This window comes from Oryctolagus cuniculus, chromosome 4 (assembly GCF_051225735.1).
Source record: "Oryctolagus cuniculus isolate XC-2025 breed Fujian yellow rabbit chromosome 4, ASM5122573v1, whole genome shotgun sequence".
Taxonomy (NCBI): domain Eukaryota; kingdom Metazoa; phylum Chordata; class Mammalia; order Lagomorpha; family Leporidae; genus Oryctolagus; species Oryctolagus cuniculus.
In genome coordinates this window covers 138,376,530-138,393,357 of record NC_142870.1, presented here as the reverse complement: position 1 = coordinate 138,393,357, position 16,828 = coordinate 138,376,530, and the positions used below count along the sequence as shown (strand labels likewise).

At 41.2% G+C, this 16,828-nt stretch overlaps 1 protein-coding gene across 1 annotated transcript in view; it reads right to left on the bottom strand.

Annotated features, from left to right (window-relative positions):
* SLC9A9 (solute carrier family 9 member A9) overlaps positions 1-16,828 on the bottom strand; it is a 626,265-nt gene that overhangs the window by 199,420 nt on the left and 410,017 nt on the right. The window contains exon 12 of the mRNA XM_002716580.6: positions 5,746-5,899. Within this exon, the coding sequence (XP_002716626.3) occupies positions 5,746-5,899 (154 nt within the window). The remainder of the gene's footprint in view (positions 1-5,745; positions 5,900-16,828) is intronic.

Sequence of the window (16,828 nt, the reverse complement as noted above, 5' to 3'; positions counted from 1 at the left end):
TATGAAACACATTGTAGGAGAACCTAAAGAAAATAGAACATAATTTTAAAATGGAGTAGCAAGTAGAGCATACAAAGTGTAAGTCTACATTCAACTGAGTAAATTGGTTTCCATGTTTCATGAGAGATATTTCTCAGGTCTGTCATTTGATTCAAAATTGACACTAAATCAATTGAAAACAATAAAAACATTATAGATTGATTAAATGGAACAAATTACATAGCTGAAAGATTTCTAAGCAAAGGTTATTATGTTAAGAAAGAAACAGAAGTATGTTCTAGAAATAATCTTTTTTGAGCTGCTGGATAAATATAATGCTTTTGGTAAGCATTTTTCTTTAGGAAGTTTTACTTTGAATAGAGAAATAAGAGTTGCTTGTAAAACTAATGAATCTAGTTACTACACAAACTGAACCGTATTCCCCAAAGACTATTTCTTTCTATTTTCTATGTGAGTCACACTTTCACAAATACAGTTAATTAATAACAGTTTGTGTATGTATGTGTGTATGTGTGCATTTGCCATTAGCAATAAAAGAACGTTTAGGTAAGAAAAGGATCCTACGTATCAACTGGGTATCAGTAAGGCAAAATTTGTGAGCCCTTACTATGTGCCTTATTCTTTACATATGCAATACTTAACCCTTACAACGTCTGAAGAGGTAGGTATTCTCACTATTCCAATTTTATAGACAAGAAAGTTGAGACATAGGGAGGTTGAATTTATTACTCATGATTCCATAGCTAGTCAGAGAGGGAGGCAGGGCTGGTTCCTACACAGTCTAACTCCACATTGTGTGTGCCTGATTTACTATGTTAATATATCAATGACGCAGATTATTAAACATGCATGGGACTTTGGCTGCTAGACAGGAAACCAAATAGAGCACAGTTAGATATTAAGGGAGTTTAATTATATGTAGTCACCCCTGACAGTAAATTGATATTTCCTCACTTCACTAATAAAGGAAGTTTGTATGTAAGCAAGTGTACTTAACTCTGCTATTGTTTAAGATTAAAAAATATTGCTAAGGACAGTTCTCACTTTATCTTGCCAATATTCCTATGATGTCTGGTATTTTAAACCTTTGTAGCTAGTGGGTATAAATGATAAAAGAAAGATTCCAGGATGGTTTTTGGTCATACACCAACAATTGAATTTAAACATTTAATTGAAATATTGATGGTGCTAGAATAATTGCACTATTTAAAAGTTATTCACTCTGCAATGGACACAGGCCAGTATGTGCAAATTTGGAGTGGGGGGTGGTTGATTCTGGGTGAAGGCCAATGGCAGGATGGCTTGGGGTCCTGACGATGCTGGGAGATAGGGTATAGATGACAATTTCTTTTAAGTCTGAATTCCTATCATTGAGAAATACACATTTCCCTTCTTGGCTACTTTAGACTGAGGCTGTCTTTGTTTACCTTTAATTGCTCCAGGTCAAAGAGAAAATCCGCACTGAGGAATTTCTGTGTTGCCTGAGCAAGTCCGCCCAGTCACTCACGATGGATGAAGATTTCCTGTGTTTGTTTTTAACAGGCTTGTCTTGGTTATGAAAGTACATCTCTTTTTCCCCCTAGAGGATGTCTTAATCAAGGTAAATTGCAGGCATCAAGAATAAGCTCATTATTCAGAGTGGAGAAGCATACACTGCTTGGGTGTGCAGGCCTTGTGCTGAGGCTGCCTGGGTGAGGAGAGTGTGATTCTGCAGCCAACAGTGGTAATGACCCTGGACCTGCACCTTCACCCAGACCTTTGCTAGGCCTCAGGTAGCTTCTCTCATCATTCCCATTTTATAGATTAGAGACCGAGACACTGAAAGGTTACGCACCTTGCACTTCCATATCTAAGATCCAACACAGAATAAGAACTCAGTAGAAGAAAGCTGGGTATTATTCTTTTGAAGCCACAGTCTGGAGACTGGAAAGGTCACCTGGTTGAAGGCACTTTGTAATGCCATCTGGGAGACAAGTTCTTCTGTACTCAGAATGTTCAGACATTTTGAGGGGCTGAGTCCAATATTCTTATCTGGAGGCGCCCAGGAAAGTTAGGCACTATTTGCAGAAAGATTGTTAGCTCCACGTGGTGCCCTACCAAGCATAGGGTAACCATCCAAAAGTTAATAACCAGGGACACTGCCAGCAAGGGAGCAGCACCCTGTGGGGGTTTGATGTTTATTTGTAAGTGTGTGTGATCCTGAGGCCAGCGGTCCTGTGTACTGGCCTCTGCAGGGCAGGGCTTGCCACCTTTGATGGCCTTTGTTTCCTGGCTCACAGTAGCGCGCTCCTTGGAGACTGTGGGTTGGGCTTCCCTCACTGCCTGTGTTAATGTATTCTGCAGAAGGGAGGATATCTGGATTCTTATCAAGAAACCATTCTGCTGTCTTTTGCAGGAAAACCTCCAAAAAAATTGCTGGAGGAGTCTTTTCTTTTTCTCTAGAATTTTAAGAAACAAAGGTCCGATTTATTTCAAATGCTGAATTCCAAATGTTTTAATTTTATTTTCTAAAAGAAGATTAAGCAGACGCAAGACTAGAAACTTGAAGGGTGCTTTAAATAAGACTTAATCAATGGAGACCTTGTTTCACATATAAAGATTATCTTGAGTTTCTCCAAGAGTGAATTCATTGCTGTTTTAAAGTCATTTCCATCACAGTACAATTTATATGAATGCTATCGATGTATGCATTATACAAAACATTTTATTTGCATCTTATGGTGGTAGTTGGTGACTGAATGGAAAATTTTATAGGATAAAAAACAAGCTCAAGTAAATACGTAATATTTTAAGAGAAATATGTAGAATCAAGTAAGGCAGGTCATGTGAAGTGTCTAAACAAATCATATTCCAAGCAAGGACATTTGTGCTCATTTCAAATCACATTTGCCTTCCATGCCCTTTGATTTCTCCATTTGTGTCATTTTATTACAACTTCAACTTATTTATATTTGGCTACTTTATGGAAAGAACTGACATGACAGCTGCTGGGTAAACAAGCAAAGCCTTGCTGAATATAGCCTAACTGATGGGCAACTGAGTTTAAAAGCTATAATGGAGTTGAGAAGTCCATTGATAGCATTATAAACCATGACAGGACAGTGGTATCACTATAACATAGTTGAGCCAAGTTTATATCATGTGTGTGTGTGTGTGTGTGCACATGAACTTGTGGTCCTGTCCTTCTTTCTTAAAGTGAGCCCTGCCTCCCTCTAGTGTAGGAACTGAGGGATCTAAACTGTAGACTCAGGGGTGCCTGGCCCTGGGCTACTCCAGCCAAATCTGGCAGTACTCCGTTCCTACCCCTGCCAGGGCACAGGCAGTCTCAACCAGTGGTTCTCAACGTATGGTCCTGAGACCAGTGGCACCAGCATTTCCTGCAATGTCATAGAAATGTAAGTTCTCAGGCCTTGACCCAGACCTACTGGATCAGAAACTTGAGCAAGGCACCAGCAATTTGGGTTTTAATGTGCCCTCCGGGTGGTTCTGATGCTCACTCGAGTGTGAGAGCTCTTGGTCTTGTCCTTGCTGCCTTGTGTTCTGTCTGCCCGAGTTACTTCCCGGGCACTCTGGTCTATGAACTTAAGTTTTTCCACTTTGGTTTCCTCCCACATGGGTCTCTGGTCTCTCTGACTGGGTTTTGGTCTTATCTTCAGATTTATATACCCCAACTGAGATGATCGTACTGCTCAACAGGTTTGAATCTCTCAGCTCCTTTCCTAAAGTGTATCAGAGCCCTGCCTTTACCCTCTCCCCCCTCGAGTTTCTGAATCAGTGGGGCTATCTACAGCCAATTCCTACTGGGGCATTCTGTGACCAGACAACACCATGTTGTGCCCCTGGGTTTCATTCTTGGTTGTGGCTCCTGACTCCAGCTTGCTGCTAATGTGCGCCCTGGGAGGCAGCAGTGACGACTCCAGTAGGTGTGTCCCTGCCACCACAAGGGAGTCCCTGATTGCATTCATGGCTCCTGGCTTTGGTTGCACTGTGGGCATTTGGGCAGTGAACCAGTGAAACCAGTGAATGTGACCTCCGACCCTTTGGTTGTCTCTTTCTGTCTCTCTCCCTCTTAAAGAAATAAATAAACTTATGACACCTATTTGAAGTCAATGGATGCCTTTGGAAAATCTCTCACTGCAAGAGTTAGGAAGAGAGTTACTCTTTTTAGAGTAAAGAAAGAAATAGTATAAATCAAATTATATTTTTTTTTATTTTAAGAATATGTTGATATCACTATTTTATGTCCTGAAAATTCTAATTTACTTAATGGGCAATTCAATAGTTTTATGTTGTAGGGATTGGCATCTTCTAATTTTTGCTTTCCAAGACTACATTGTTCCATGTATGGATTCACCTACTGAATTTTATTTTCCAGAAACCTGAACCTACTACAATCTTCCCTAACAGATCACAGGGGACCCCATGCTATCGAGTTTAATGCAATATGTGTACTCATCCATAGGAGCCGATAGGCAGCCACCACTGTGAGAGAAATTGCAGGCCACATTTATATACCCAGGACATAATTCAACAAGCATTTCGAAACACTCTCTATTCACCTTTAGTCAGAGCCCTTTTATATGTGTAGCGATATTCACAGTACTTCTGGAAGTCCTTTTTTCCCCTTGAATTCAGTTTAATGCATAGCCTCTTGGCCTGCTAAACATAAGCTTTCTTATACTAAGCCTCTGATTCCTGCTTCTGCTTCCTCTTCTTCAAATGTATAGAAAATTATTAGAAAGTATTTCACAAAAACTTTACATTTGTGGTTCTATCTATTTAATTTCTCATGAATTATTTATTCAGTCCTACCATGTGCCAAACACGATACGAGGTACTGGGATAATAGAGCCCTTAGGTGTAAGAATCGTCTTCAAAGTCTCTTGCCATTCCGGGGGATCTTTTCCCATCAGATGCCAAGGGTAGGAACCTGTCTTACCAAGGGTGAATGGCAAGTGCATGATCACTAAAATAAATGGATTTGAGGAAATAAAATGCTGCTTGCTTAAAGCACTGGTACCTTCTGGAAAATAAAAATAAGGACCCAGGTCTCAGAAACATTTAAATAAAGACAACGTTCTAAAATAGTTTTATCCATTCTCACAGCAGGTACCAGCTTTTATCACCCACCTTTGTCACTAATCTGTTACCCCCATACTTCATGTGTATGGTAATTACCTTCCAGGCACTGTTTATTAGAGCAACCCTAACTGAAGCCTTGACCTCCATTTCCTGTGAGAAAGTATCTAACTTACATCTATAGCATCCCTTTGGCTAAACATATGATTGAACAACCAAATAGGTTTAAGCATTGTCTGTATTCCTATTTCTATCTTAAATTTAAGATTTAAAAGACAAAGATTTAAAAACAAAGCATTCACTTTCTCCTAGGTATTCCAGCATTTTTTTTAGTATCAAACCTTATTGGACTGTACCTTAAGGACAATATTTGTGTCCTACTTATTTTTGTAAACTCCATAGCATACTTATTATACTCAAATACTATTAACTAGGAGAATTAATAGGTAGACAAATCCATTTCTAGGAACACACTGTACATAGCAAAAGTCAGTGTGGCTGGTGCTAGGTCATACTGCTTCCCTTTGGTAATGAAGGTCAGCTTGCCCCAAGGGCAAGTTAGGGTACAGATATGCCATTGCACTCTTGACCAAGTCAACAACACCACAAGTAGAACAGCACAGCCAAGCTCTGTAACAACTTCCTTTGCTAAACAGTGCCACTCACCGGATCTGAAGCCAAGTCAGCATGGGGGTCGTTCCACCTCCGAACACCCAGACGGTGAAGAACACCAGGAGCAGGGTGGTGGTGAACATCATTTGCTTGGGCTGAGATCCTGTGTTCCGAATGGCTAAGGCAAATGCGATGGCTCCTCGCAAACCTTGCAGGGGACACCAGGAGGAAAAAAAAATCTTGCATGTCTCATTCTCATTTCAATGGAATGATAATTACAATTTGCAATCACAAGTACTTTTTGTTTTATTTTTAAAAAGTATCCAGGGTGGGCGCTGTGGCATAGCGGGTAAAGCCAACACCTGCAATGCCAGCAGTTTGAGACCCGACTGCTCCACTCTGATCCAGCTCTCTGCTATGGCCTGGGAAAGCAGTAGAAGATGGCCCAAGTCTTTGGGTTCCTGCACCTGTGTGGGAGACCCAGAAGAAGCTCCTGGCTCCTGGCTTCGGATCGGCCCAGCTCTGGCCATTGCAACCATCTGGAGAGTGAACCAGTGGATAGAAGCCCTCTCTCTCTCTCTCGCTCTCTCTCTATCTCTTCTCTCTGACTTTCAAATAAATAAATAAATCTTTAAAAAAATAAAAAATATCTCTGTTTATGTGTTGTTTCCTTAAAATGTGGGCATGTTGTTGCCCACTATTTTTTTTAAAGATTTGATTTATTTATTTGAGAGGCAGAGTAACAGACGGTGAGAGGGAGAGACTGGTCTTCGTTTTATTGGTTCACTCCCCAAATGGCCGCAACACAGGGAGCTGCTCAGATCTGAAGCCAGGAGCCAGGAGCTTCTTCCTGGTCTCCCATGCGAGTGCAGGGGCCCAAGGCTTGGGCCATCCTCCACTGCTTTCCCAGGCCACAGCAGAGAGCTGGATTAGAAGAGAAGCAGCCAGAACTAGATCCGGCACCCATGAGGGATGCCGATATGATTAACCTACTGTGCCACGGAGCTGGCCCTGCCCACTGTGTTTTCTAAATGACATCTTTTCTTTTTTCTTTTTTTTTTTCTGAAAGATTTACTTGTGCATTTGAAAGGCAGAGTTACAGAGAGGCAGAGGCAAAGAGAGAGAAAGAGAATTTTTCCATCCACTGTTTCACTCCCCAGAGGGCCACACCGGCTGAAGCTGGGCCTATCTGAAGCCAGGAGCCAGGAGCCTCCTCCAGGTCTCCCACTTGGGTTCAGAGGCCAAGGACTTGGGCCATCTTCCACTGCTTTCTCAGGACATAGCAGAGAGCTGGATCAGAAGAGGAGGAGCAGGTGAGTCTTGAACCAGCACCCCTATGGGATGCCGGGTACTGCAGGCTGTGGCTTTACCAGCAATGCCACAGCGCGGGCCCCACAATTACTTTTTAAACTAAACGGGTATTTTCAAGTGATTGTAGGTGCATACGTTAGGGAAGATCTCTTTCTCTCTCAGGGTCTCCCCTTCTGTGTGTCACTCTGCCTTCTAAATAAATTTAAAAAATAAATCTTTTGTAATAAATAATTGTAAAAGATAGATCTATTGTAAGATATAATAGAGAGCATTACTGTGTACTCTTCCTCAGTTTCCCCAGAATGAAACTGGGGGCCATCCTCAGTTTATACGCAGAACCTTAGCAAAGTCTTTTTCCCAGAATACAGCCATGGGCACCAGGAAGATATGGATATTTCCATCACTACAAGCATCCTTCATGTTGTCCCTTGTACTGTCACTCTGATTTCCCTCCCACAGACTCCCTCCAGAATCCCTGGCAATCAGTCATCTGATATCTCCATTTGTACAATTTTGTCATTTCAAGAATGTGCTGGCTTTGGAATCATCCAGTATATAGCCTTTTAGAATTGCCTTTTTGCTCTCAGCACAATTTTCTGTATTTTCATCCCAGGTATTGGATGTATCAGGGGTCTTCAAAAAAGTTCATGAAAAATGTGTATTGTGAGAAAACTATGCTAGGATTTCAAAGCTTATTTTTGGCACCAAAATAAACGTATCATTGAATTCCATCCATGAACTTTTTGAAGTCTCCTTATATCAAAAGCCTGTTCCTTTTTGTTGTTGAGTAGCATCCCATGTTAATGAAGTTGCACAGTTTGTACGCACATCCTTGAAGGACATGAGAGTTGTTTACAGTTTGGGCCATTACATATAAAACTGCTGAAATTTGCATGCAATTTTCTGTGTGAATGTTAGTTTTCATATAAGAATGCCCAGGACTGTGGTATTTGCATATTTGGTTTTTAAAGAAATTACCAAAATGTTCTCTAGAGTGGCTATTTTGCATTGCTACCAGCAATATAAAGTGATCCAATTTCTCTGAATCATTACCAGATTTGGTGTTGCCACTATTTTTTGTTTCACCTATTCTGATAGGTATGTGGTGATAGCTTATCATGGCTTTAATCTGCACTTTCCTGATGGCCAACGATGTTGAATATTTTTTAATGTGCTTATCATCTATATATCCTCTTGAGTGAAATAGCTCTTTATATCTTTTTCTCACTTTCTAATTGGATTGGTAGGGTTTTTGACTGTTGAGCTTTCAATGTTCTTTTTATGTTCTAGATTACAGTCCTTTGTTGGATATACAGTTTGCAAGCATATTTCCTCCCACTTGTCATTTCATCCTCTTAACATAGTCTTTTACAGAGCCTACATTTTTAGTTTTGATGAAATCTGATTTGCTGATTTTCCCTTTTATGAATCATACTATTGGAGTCAAGTCTCAGAACTCTTTGTGTTATCTTAGATTCCAAAGATTTTCTCCTATTTTTTTTCTAGGAGTTTTACAGTTCTATAAGTTACATTTAAATCTGTCATCATCTTGAGTTAATTTTTGCATAAGGAGAGCAGTTTAGGTTGAGGCTCATTTTTTTCCCCACCTATGAGTGTCTAATTGCTCCATTAAATAGTTTTGGACTTTTGTCAAAAATCAGTTGGATATGTTTGTGTGGGATTCTCTCTGAGTTCTATATTTGGCACCATGGATCTGTGTCTATCCCTCCTCTAATAGAGCACTGTCTTGATTATTTTGGCTACTAAGTAAACGTTAATATTCCATAGAATGATTCTTTCAAATTTATTTTTCATCTCCAAACTTGTTTCAGATATTCTATTCCTTTTATCTTTCCATAAAATTCTAAAATAATATTGCTCATAGCTACAGAAAATCTTTCCAGAAATAACTACTTTTTAAAAAGAAAATATGTCAGACATCAGGAAAAATGAAGCTTAGAGATCACTGAAAATTGATAATAGGCATTTAAAAATTACTCTAGATTGAGTCTCTACTTTCGCAAATTCTACTTCATAAAATTAAGTTACTAAAATCAGCTTCTTTCCTCGTTTCATCTTTTCTTCTTTAATAACAATATGCTAATTAATTTTTATGAATCTAATATATTTGTAAGAACTAGTAAAAAATTGTCTCATAGAACTTCAAATAAAAGTATGATGACACTTAGAAAAACAGAGATATAGATTTTCAAGAAAAATAAATACAAGCACTGGTAGTAGGGGCTGGTGTTGTGGTGCAGCAGGGTAAGCTACAGCCTTTCCATAGGAGTGTCCATGCGAGTCCCAGCTGTTTCCCTTCAGATCCAGCTCACTGCTAAGGCACCTGGGAAAGCAGCAGAGATGGCCCAAGTGCTCGGGCTCTGCACCCTGTGGGAGACGCAGGTGGAGTTCCCGCTTCCTGGCTCAGGTCTGGCCCAGCCTTGGCTCTTGCAGCCATCTGGAGAGTGAAGCAGCAGATAGATCTCTTTTTCTTTCTGTCTCTCCCCTTTTGCGTGTTACTCTGCCTTCCAAATAAACTTAAAAATACATGTTTGTTGTTGTTGTTCTTGATTCTTTTTTAAAAGCACACAGGTAGTGAAAGGAAAGGAGGTAAGTGGAAGGTCTCTCCTGGGTAACTCAGGAATTGCCAGATAGTAAGGGTCCCTATTGTGCTGTGTAACAGGACAAATAAAGATTTATAATGACAGCAAGTACAAGTCAAAGAGGTAGTGATTGGTTGTTTTCTTAGGAAGGTTTAAATCACATATATAAAATAACAGCAATTCAGTTTTTGTAGTATTTACTGAATCATCTAGGTTTCCAAATCTTTATTTATAGATTAAGAACCATTTTAAAAATTGGATAAAACACAGGATGAGGAAAACAATAGCTATCCTGGTTGTCATTAGCAGAATATAATGCTCCTTTCTAATCTCCATGCTCAGAATATACAAGAGACAAATGGCCTAACACAAGATCCAGAGGATTAGACTACAGACTCGACACATTTTGCCTGAAACAAGGAAGCCTCAGAAAGAGGAACATGTATTCTGATTATAAAATAGCTTCAAGGAACAAAGTGTAATGGAGGAAGGAGATTATTCTAAATCTCTATGTAGACAAGGAAATGGCCTGAAGATAAGGAAGATAACATTTGAAGTAGATATTAATAAAAAAGTTCTCGTACATCAGAAATTCTGAATACTCGAGATGGATTTTCAAGAAGAAAAGTGTCGCTACCAAGGGTGTTCATGCATTCAGACCCAGCTGCGGACAAGATTAACCCTTCGGAATTAATCCTTGGGGATTAATCCTTGGGGATATTTTTTAATTGAAAAAAATTATTTATGAGCAGCAGAGTGGGAGAGAGAGCGAGCGAGCGTGAGAAAGTGCTTCCATCTGCTGATTCACTCTCCAAATGCAACAGCCAGCGATGGGCTTGGACCAGAGCCAAGAGCTGGCAATGCAATCCACATCTCCCCTGGGGTTGCAGGAGCTTAATTACTTGAGTCATCACTGCTGCCTCCCAGGATCTGCACTGAGAGGAGGTTGGAGGTTGGAGTCAGGAGCCAGGAGCCAGAGTCAAGTTTTTTTTTTTTTTTTTTTTTTTTTTTTTTTTTGACAGGCAGAGTGGACAGTGAGAGAGAGAGACAGAGAGAAAGGTCTTCCTTTGCCATTGGTTCACCCTCCAATGGCCACCGCGGCCGGCACGCTGCGGCCAGCGCACCGCGCTGATCCGATGGCAGGAGCCAGGAGCCAGGTGCTTTTCCTGGTCTCCCATGGGGTGCAGGGCCCAAGCACCTGGGCCATCCTCCACTGCACTCCCTGGCCACAGCAGAGGGCTGGCCTGGAAGAGGGGCAACCGGGACAGAATCCGGCGCCCCGACCGGGACTAGAACCCGGTGTGCCGGCACCGCTAGGCGGAGGATTAGCCTAGTGAGCCGCGGCGCCGGCCTCAGAGTCAAGTATTGAATCCAGGCACTCTGGTGTGGGATGTGGGTGCTTTAACTACCAAGCTAAATGCCTATTGCCTGAAGACTATTTTAATAATCTTCTCCAGGTAACATAAATGGTGTCATTAGGCACCGAGAACTGAAACAGTCTTGCAACTGACTTCTACATCTGAGCGAGTTTGTAGGTCAAGGTAAAGTTCCTGCCAGTGTTTAATGAAAGCATAGGGGCCAGCGCTGTGGCATAGAGGATAAAGCCACCTATATTGTCAGCATCCCATATGGGCACTGGTTCGAGTCCCAGCTGCTCCACTTCAAATCTGGCTCTCTGCTGTGGCCTGGGAAAGCAGAAGATGGCCCAAATCCTTGGGCCCCTGCATTCATGTGGGAGACCTGGAAAAAGCTCCTGTCTCCTGGCTTCAGATAGATGCAGCTCTGGCCATTGTGGCCATCTGGGGAGTGAACCAGCGGATGAAAGACCTCTCTCTCTCTCTCTTTTTTTTATTTTTTATTTTTTTGACAGGCAGAGTGGACAGTGAGAGAGAGAGAGAGACAGAGAGAAAGGTCTTCCTTTGCCATTGGTTCACCCTTCAATGGCTGCCGCGGCCGGCGCACCGCGCTGATCCCGTGGCAGGAGCCAGGTACTTACCCTGGTCTCCCATGGGGTGCAGGGCCCAAGTACTTGGGACATCCTCCACTGCACTCCCTGGCCACAGCAGAGAGCTGGCCTGGAAGAGGGGCAACCGGGACAGAATCCGGCACCCCGGCCGGGACTAGAACCTGGTGTGCCGGCGCCGCAAGGTGGAGGATTAGCCTAGTGAGCCGCGGCACTCTCTCTCTCTCTTCCTCTGTCTTTCTGTAACTCTGCATTTCAAATAAATAAATATTTTTAAAAGGTAGCATAAAATTAGAAATAGAAGGTGATTTTTTAATCTTTTTGTTTTCTTCAAGTTCATATTGCTACAAGTGTCAATAGGCAGCTTTACCTCAAATAAGGTGATGTCAGACATGAGGTCGTGAGTCTCTAAGTATTGGTTCTTATTGCTATAGATATTTGTGGGGATTTTTACTTTTAGTTTTTGTAGGAAATGATAGGCATTTACCATGCCACGCTCACTGAAAACTCTCATGCTGGTTATCAAGGGCAAGGAAGTAAGCAATCATTAATCTTCCTGAGTATATTTAATAATGTATTGTTATTGTGTTAAACAAGCATAACTATGCTCCTAAATCTAAATTATCTATACAGGACAAGCTCTTGGTTTAAAATATGCCCAAAATATATGTTATTCTGACTTCTGAAAATATATATAGCCTACATACAAAGATCTCTATATTTATAGGACAACCTTATATTTATACATAAAGATCTCTGGGAAAAAAAATGGAAAAGTACAGCCCTGGCCTCATGCAGGTTAAGAAACAAGGCTAGGGCCAAACTCCTAGACAGAAGGATGCCTTCTTGGCATGATGACCACCTAAAAGAACAGGGTGTTTTAAAGCAAGGATCAGCTGTCCATTGTCTTGGTCACATGTGGCACACATGGCATATGCCTTCCGTGAGATGGTGTGGCAGCTCTGGAACATGGCTGCGAGAATGGCAAGGGTGCTGAGCGGACAAAGTGAAGCTAATCCACAACTCCACCAGGATGAACCACTGCCTATGTCCTATCCATCCTTTATGACTCTACAAATTACTTCTCACACAATCAGAGCCTAGATAAATGTCAAATCAATGGCCATTCATTGCTTCATTTAATACACATGTATTGATTACCTCCTATTTAGAGGCTCTGTGCATACAGTTCTTGTCTTCTTAACACCATGGATTTGAGTAATCAGGAATTTAGGATTGAAACAAACTATTTAGACTATCAGCAAAATACTAAAAAAGAAAATTAATACTGACTTAGGATTTCCTTTTTAACAAAACATTATTTTCAAAGAATATATGACATTTCCCCTAGAAACCCAGGAAATACAGAACTTGTCAAAACATGTATTTTGTTTTAAGGGTATTTTGACCTTTTGTATTTACGTTTCTTTTTCTCCTTGCTTTGGTCAACCAGTTGAAATAATTCTATACTTTTGGGAACTGATAGGTTACACTATTTAATTTTTAATGAATTTATTTTGTAGAGTTTTGGCATATTTCATATACTCAATTGGAAAGTTAGTATCATGGAGAATAAAGGAATTACCTGCAATTAAATGTGGTTTCATTTAAGATTCTTCCCTAAGGGATTCTGATGTTAATTATGTTGATGTTTGATTCCCAACAATAGAAAATTATTGAACCACTAAAGGCTTTCTAGCAAAAGACCCCAGCTGCAGAAAATGTGCAGCTTCCTGTTTATCTTTAAAGAGCAAACTGACTTTTTCTCTCTCTCTCTCACTATCCACTCTGCCTGTCAAAAAAAAAAAAAGAGCAAACTGAAACTTTTAATCAATTATGACTTTGCAAATATATTCTGAATAGGTGAAGGTCAGACACAACTACATTTAAATCACAAGACTGTAAGTACCTGTTAGGGCATCTTTTGGAAAGAGGCAAAGCAATAGGAAAAACTATAAATATTTATTGAGTGCTCACTACATGCTAAGGTTTATCCATGAAGCAGTGAGAATGCAGTGATAAGAATGTTTGGGCTCCTCTCTTCCTGTGCTCATGGTTCTACAAAAATGGCTCTGAAGAGCTGAATAAGGTGCAAGAGAGGATGCTTTGAAAGCACAGTCAGATGAAGAGTAAGGTAAGACTGCTACGCTTCATGACCTCATAAGGACTCAGATTGTGGCCACTGTCAGACGTGCAGCGTGGAAGGCACTGAAGTCAAGGAGAGGGTAGCAGAGGCCTCTCCATAAATGGTTGACTGTCTGAATCGTTTTTTCTCATCCAAGTTTTCTCTAAGTCTTTCACCCATAACCCTCACTCAAACTTCACTTCATTCCAGCTGATCTTCAGAGCTCAGCTGTGGCAATGCTTTCTTTATCAAGTCTCCTCTGACCCCTGGCCCTCAATTAGGCTGCCTTATGTTCATTCTTAGCACAATCCATGTTAGCTGATCTGAGCACTTACTACAGTATATTTTAATTGACAAGCCCTGTTTATCCACAACATCTAAAGCAATGTTCAGTCGAAAATAAGTGATCAATAAATATTTGTTGAACAAATTAATGAATGGATGAATTTTCTGATTCTTTACTGCTACTCTGGATTACATATGGAAAAGTGATAGACATCTCCCAGCTTAATGTAATGATTGAGTCATTGTTTCTGCAAGTTTAGTTTCTGCCACTTTGTTGTTTATTGAGATCTAAAAGCCTTATGTTGAGAGCCAAGAGTTCTGTGATCTATTCTCACTGTTCCTTGTTGGCTCAAGGGCCACCACCACATGCCTTGACTGTGCCCCTGACCGACACTCTAGTTTTAGCTTCACAATGTCCATCATCTCCTCCTTCCAGACTATCCAGCCCCTGAACCTCAGAATGATTTGCTGAAAACCCAGCTTTATGAGGTCATGATGCTGCATAACTGTTAAGTCTACTCACAGTCTGTTAGGAACTCTCCAGCCAGAACGTCACTCCATGGTTCCCAGTGACTTCCTCGTCTCCACTGAAAACCTCCATAAGCAAGGCAGTCTCCTCTCTTCCCATAAATAATTGCTACTCTTGCTCCTGTGAGTTGACCCTACTACCAACCCCCTTATTTCACTTCTGAGATTCTGCCTTTCTTACAGGTGTCTCCAGACCTTACCCACTTGAGCCACATCTCTACCTCCATTCCACTCTCATGAAGTTTTCCCAGAATACTTTGGGCCACATTGTTCTTAGAAATCTCATAAAACATATTGCTCATGCCACTTGTATTATTAAATCATAGTCTGAGATGAAGCAGTAGTTCAGTTTTTCTGTTCTTTTCCCCCAACTCTTAATCATTTAAAAGGCTGGAATTACATCTTCCTTGTCACAGTCCTTATACCTTCTATAGTACTCAGAACATGAAATCCAGTAAATGCTTTTAAATATAACTACTGCAGAGGTTTCAGGTCCTCTGGACATGAAATGGTGACATTCACACATTCATTCATCCATGCATTCATTCTTTCCATCTCAGGGTTTAGCAGCAAGAGAGACAGATCTGAAAAGTGCTTCCTGGTTAGTTATGTAAGGTAAAGGGACAGAGATAATATTATGTGAGAGGTGGGATATTAGAGTTAGGAATGCCACCCTGGTTAAGTGACATTTGAGCAAAGAGATGAATAGAGGGAGAAGCCATGTAGGCATCTGTTCACCTTTGGATATAGCAGGTGCAGAGCCCTGAGGCAAGGATATACCTGGCAAGTTTAAACAGCAGTAAGGAGGCTGGAGTGGCTGGGGTGGGAAGCAGTGCTGGGAGATAACGCCATAGAACTAATGGAAACAGATGATGCCAGAGTTTTGAATAGCAAGGCTTTCGAATTTTATTTTGAGATGGAAAACTTTAGGAAGGTTTCATGCAAAATAATGATATGATCTGTTCCTTGCTTAAAAGAGTACCTCTGGTCTAATATGGAAAACAGATGTACAAACTGGAGGTAGGAGCCTAGGGAGGAGGCTGCCTCCTTAGCCCAGGCAAGAAGAGAATGTAAATCAGGCCAGAGTGGCGGCATGGCAGGTGTACAACAAAGGTTGCTAAGTTTAAGGAGAGAATTGGAGAACTCAAGGTAGGGGCAACTGAAAGAATCGAGGAAAGCTGACAAAAGAGCATGTTTGGTTGCATAGGAAACACTCAAGCATTGGATGCCAGCCATGTTAAATCTGAGATACATGTTGGTCTTCTAAATGGAGAGGTTGACTGGGTGGTTGGATATAAAATTAGACTTCAGAGGAGAAGTTAAGTTTTACTGGAGAGACTGGGAAGATGGGAAGATAGTTTGGAGCTTGCAAAGTGCAGGAAGATGCCACATTTATTTTTGCCCCAAGGCCTTTGTACTCGCTGCTCCTCCACCCTGTGGTGCTCCTCCCTCCCCACAAGTGCTTCTCCCAGGCTTTCTCCGGGCTGCTCCCTCACATTGGTCCTCAGAAAGCTGCCCTGACCTTCCCATCAAAGCCCCCACTCCACCCAGCTCCTTTGTGTTTGTCCTTCATTGCAGTTACCTCCATCTGAAATGACCACGTTTAGTTTTTAATCTTCAAGATGTCTTTTTCTACTTGAGCATGAGCTTGGTGAGCGCTGGCCCCTGGTTCCTCACATTTTCTGTGGCTTCCCCTGCCTGTTTGAGGCCTCTGGGGTAGGCACTCTTTAAGCATTGGATGAATGCATGAATGAGTGGATGAAGGAAAGGTCATTTTTGCATTTGAAAGCACAACTGGAACCCAGAGGAAATGAAAAGTAGATGGGCAGGGATGCAGAAATGTCCCTGAGAAACTGATCCATCCCTTACAAGAAATGTCCTTTCTTTTTCTGCCTGTTGTCCAGTTTGGGATGTAATCCATTGCAATCCCTTCCTTTCCTTTCACTCCAAGTACTGTGAGGGGGTTGATTCCAAAGATTTAACCCATTCTTATCATTAGTCTGGCAAATCAAGGCTGTTGGGGTCTAAAGTTGACTTCCGTCTTGCTTTTACCCTTGCTAAAGTCCCATGACTTTGCAGAGGGTAACTACTTCCAGCAAAAATGTTAGTCTTGTCGCAAAACACATTTTCTAGGATAGTGCAACCTTGCTACATGGCTCCATTTTCAGTTCAACATCATTTTATCACATGGATGTGAAGCCAACAGATTGTTTTCAGTAGGAAAACCTTCATTCAAAAATAAATTGAGTTTTTCTGGTAACTAAGTCTGTGTTAGACAAGCAGAACATTCTTTCCTTCATTTTTCTTCCTGAACTTGAATCA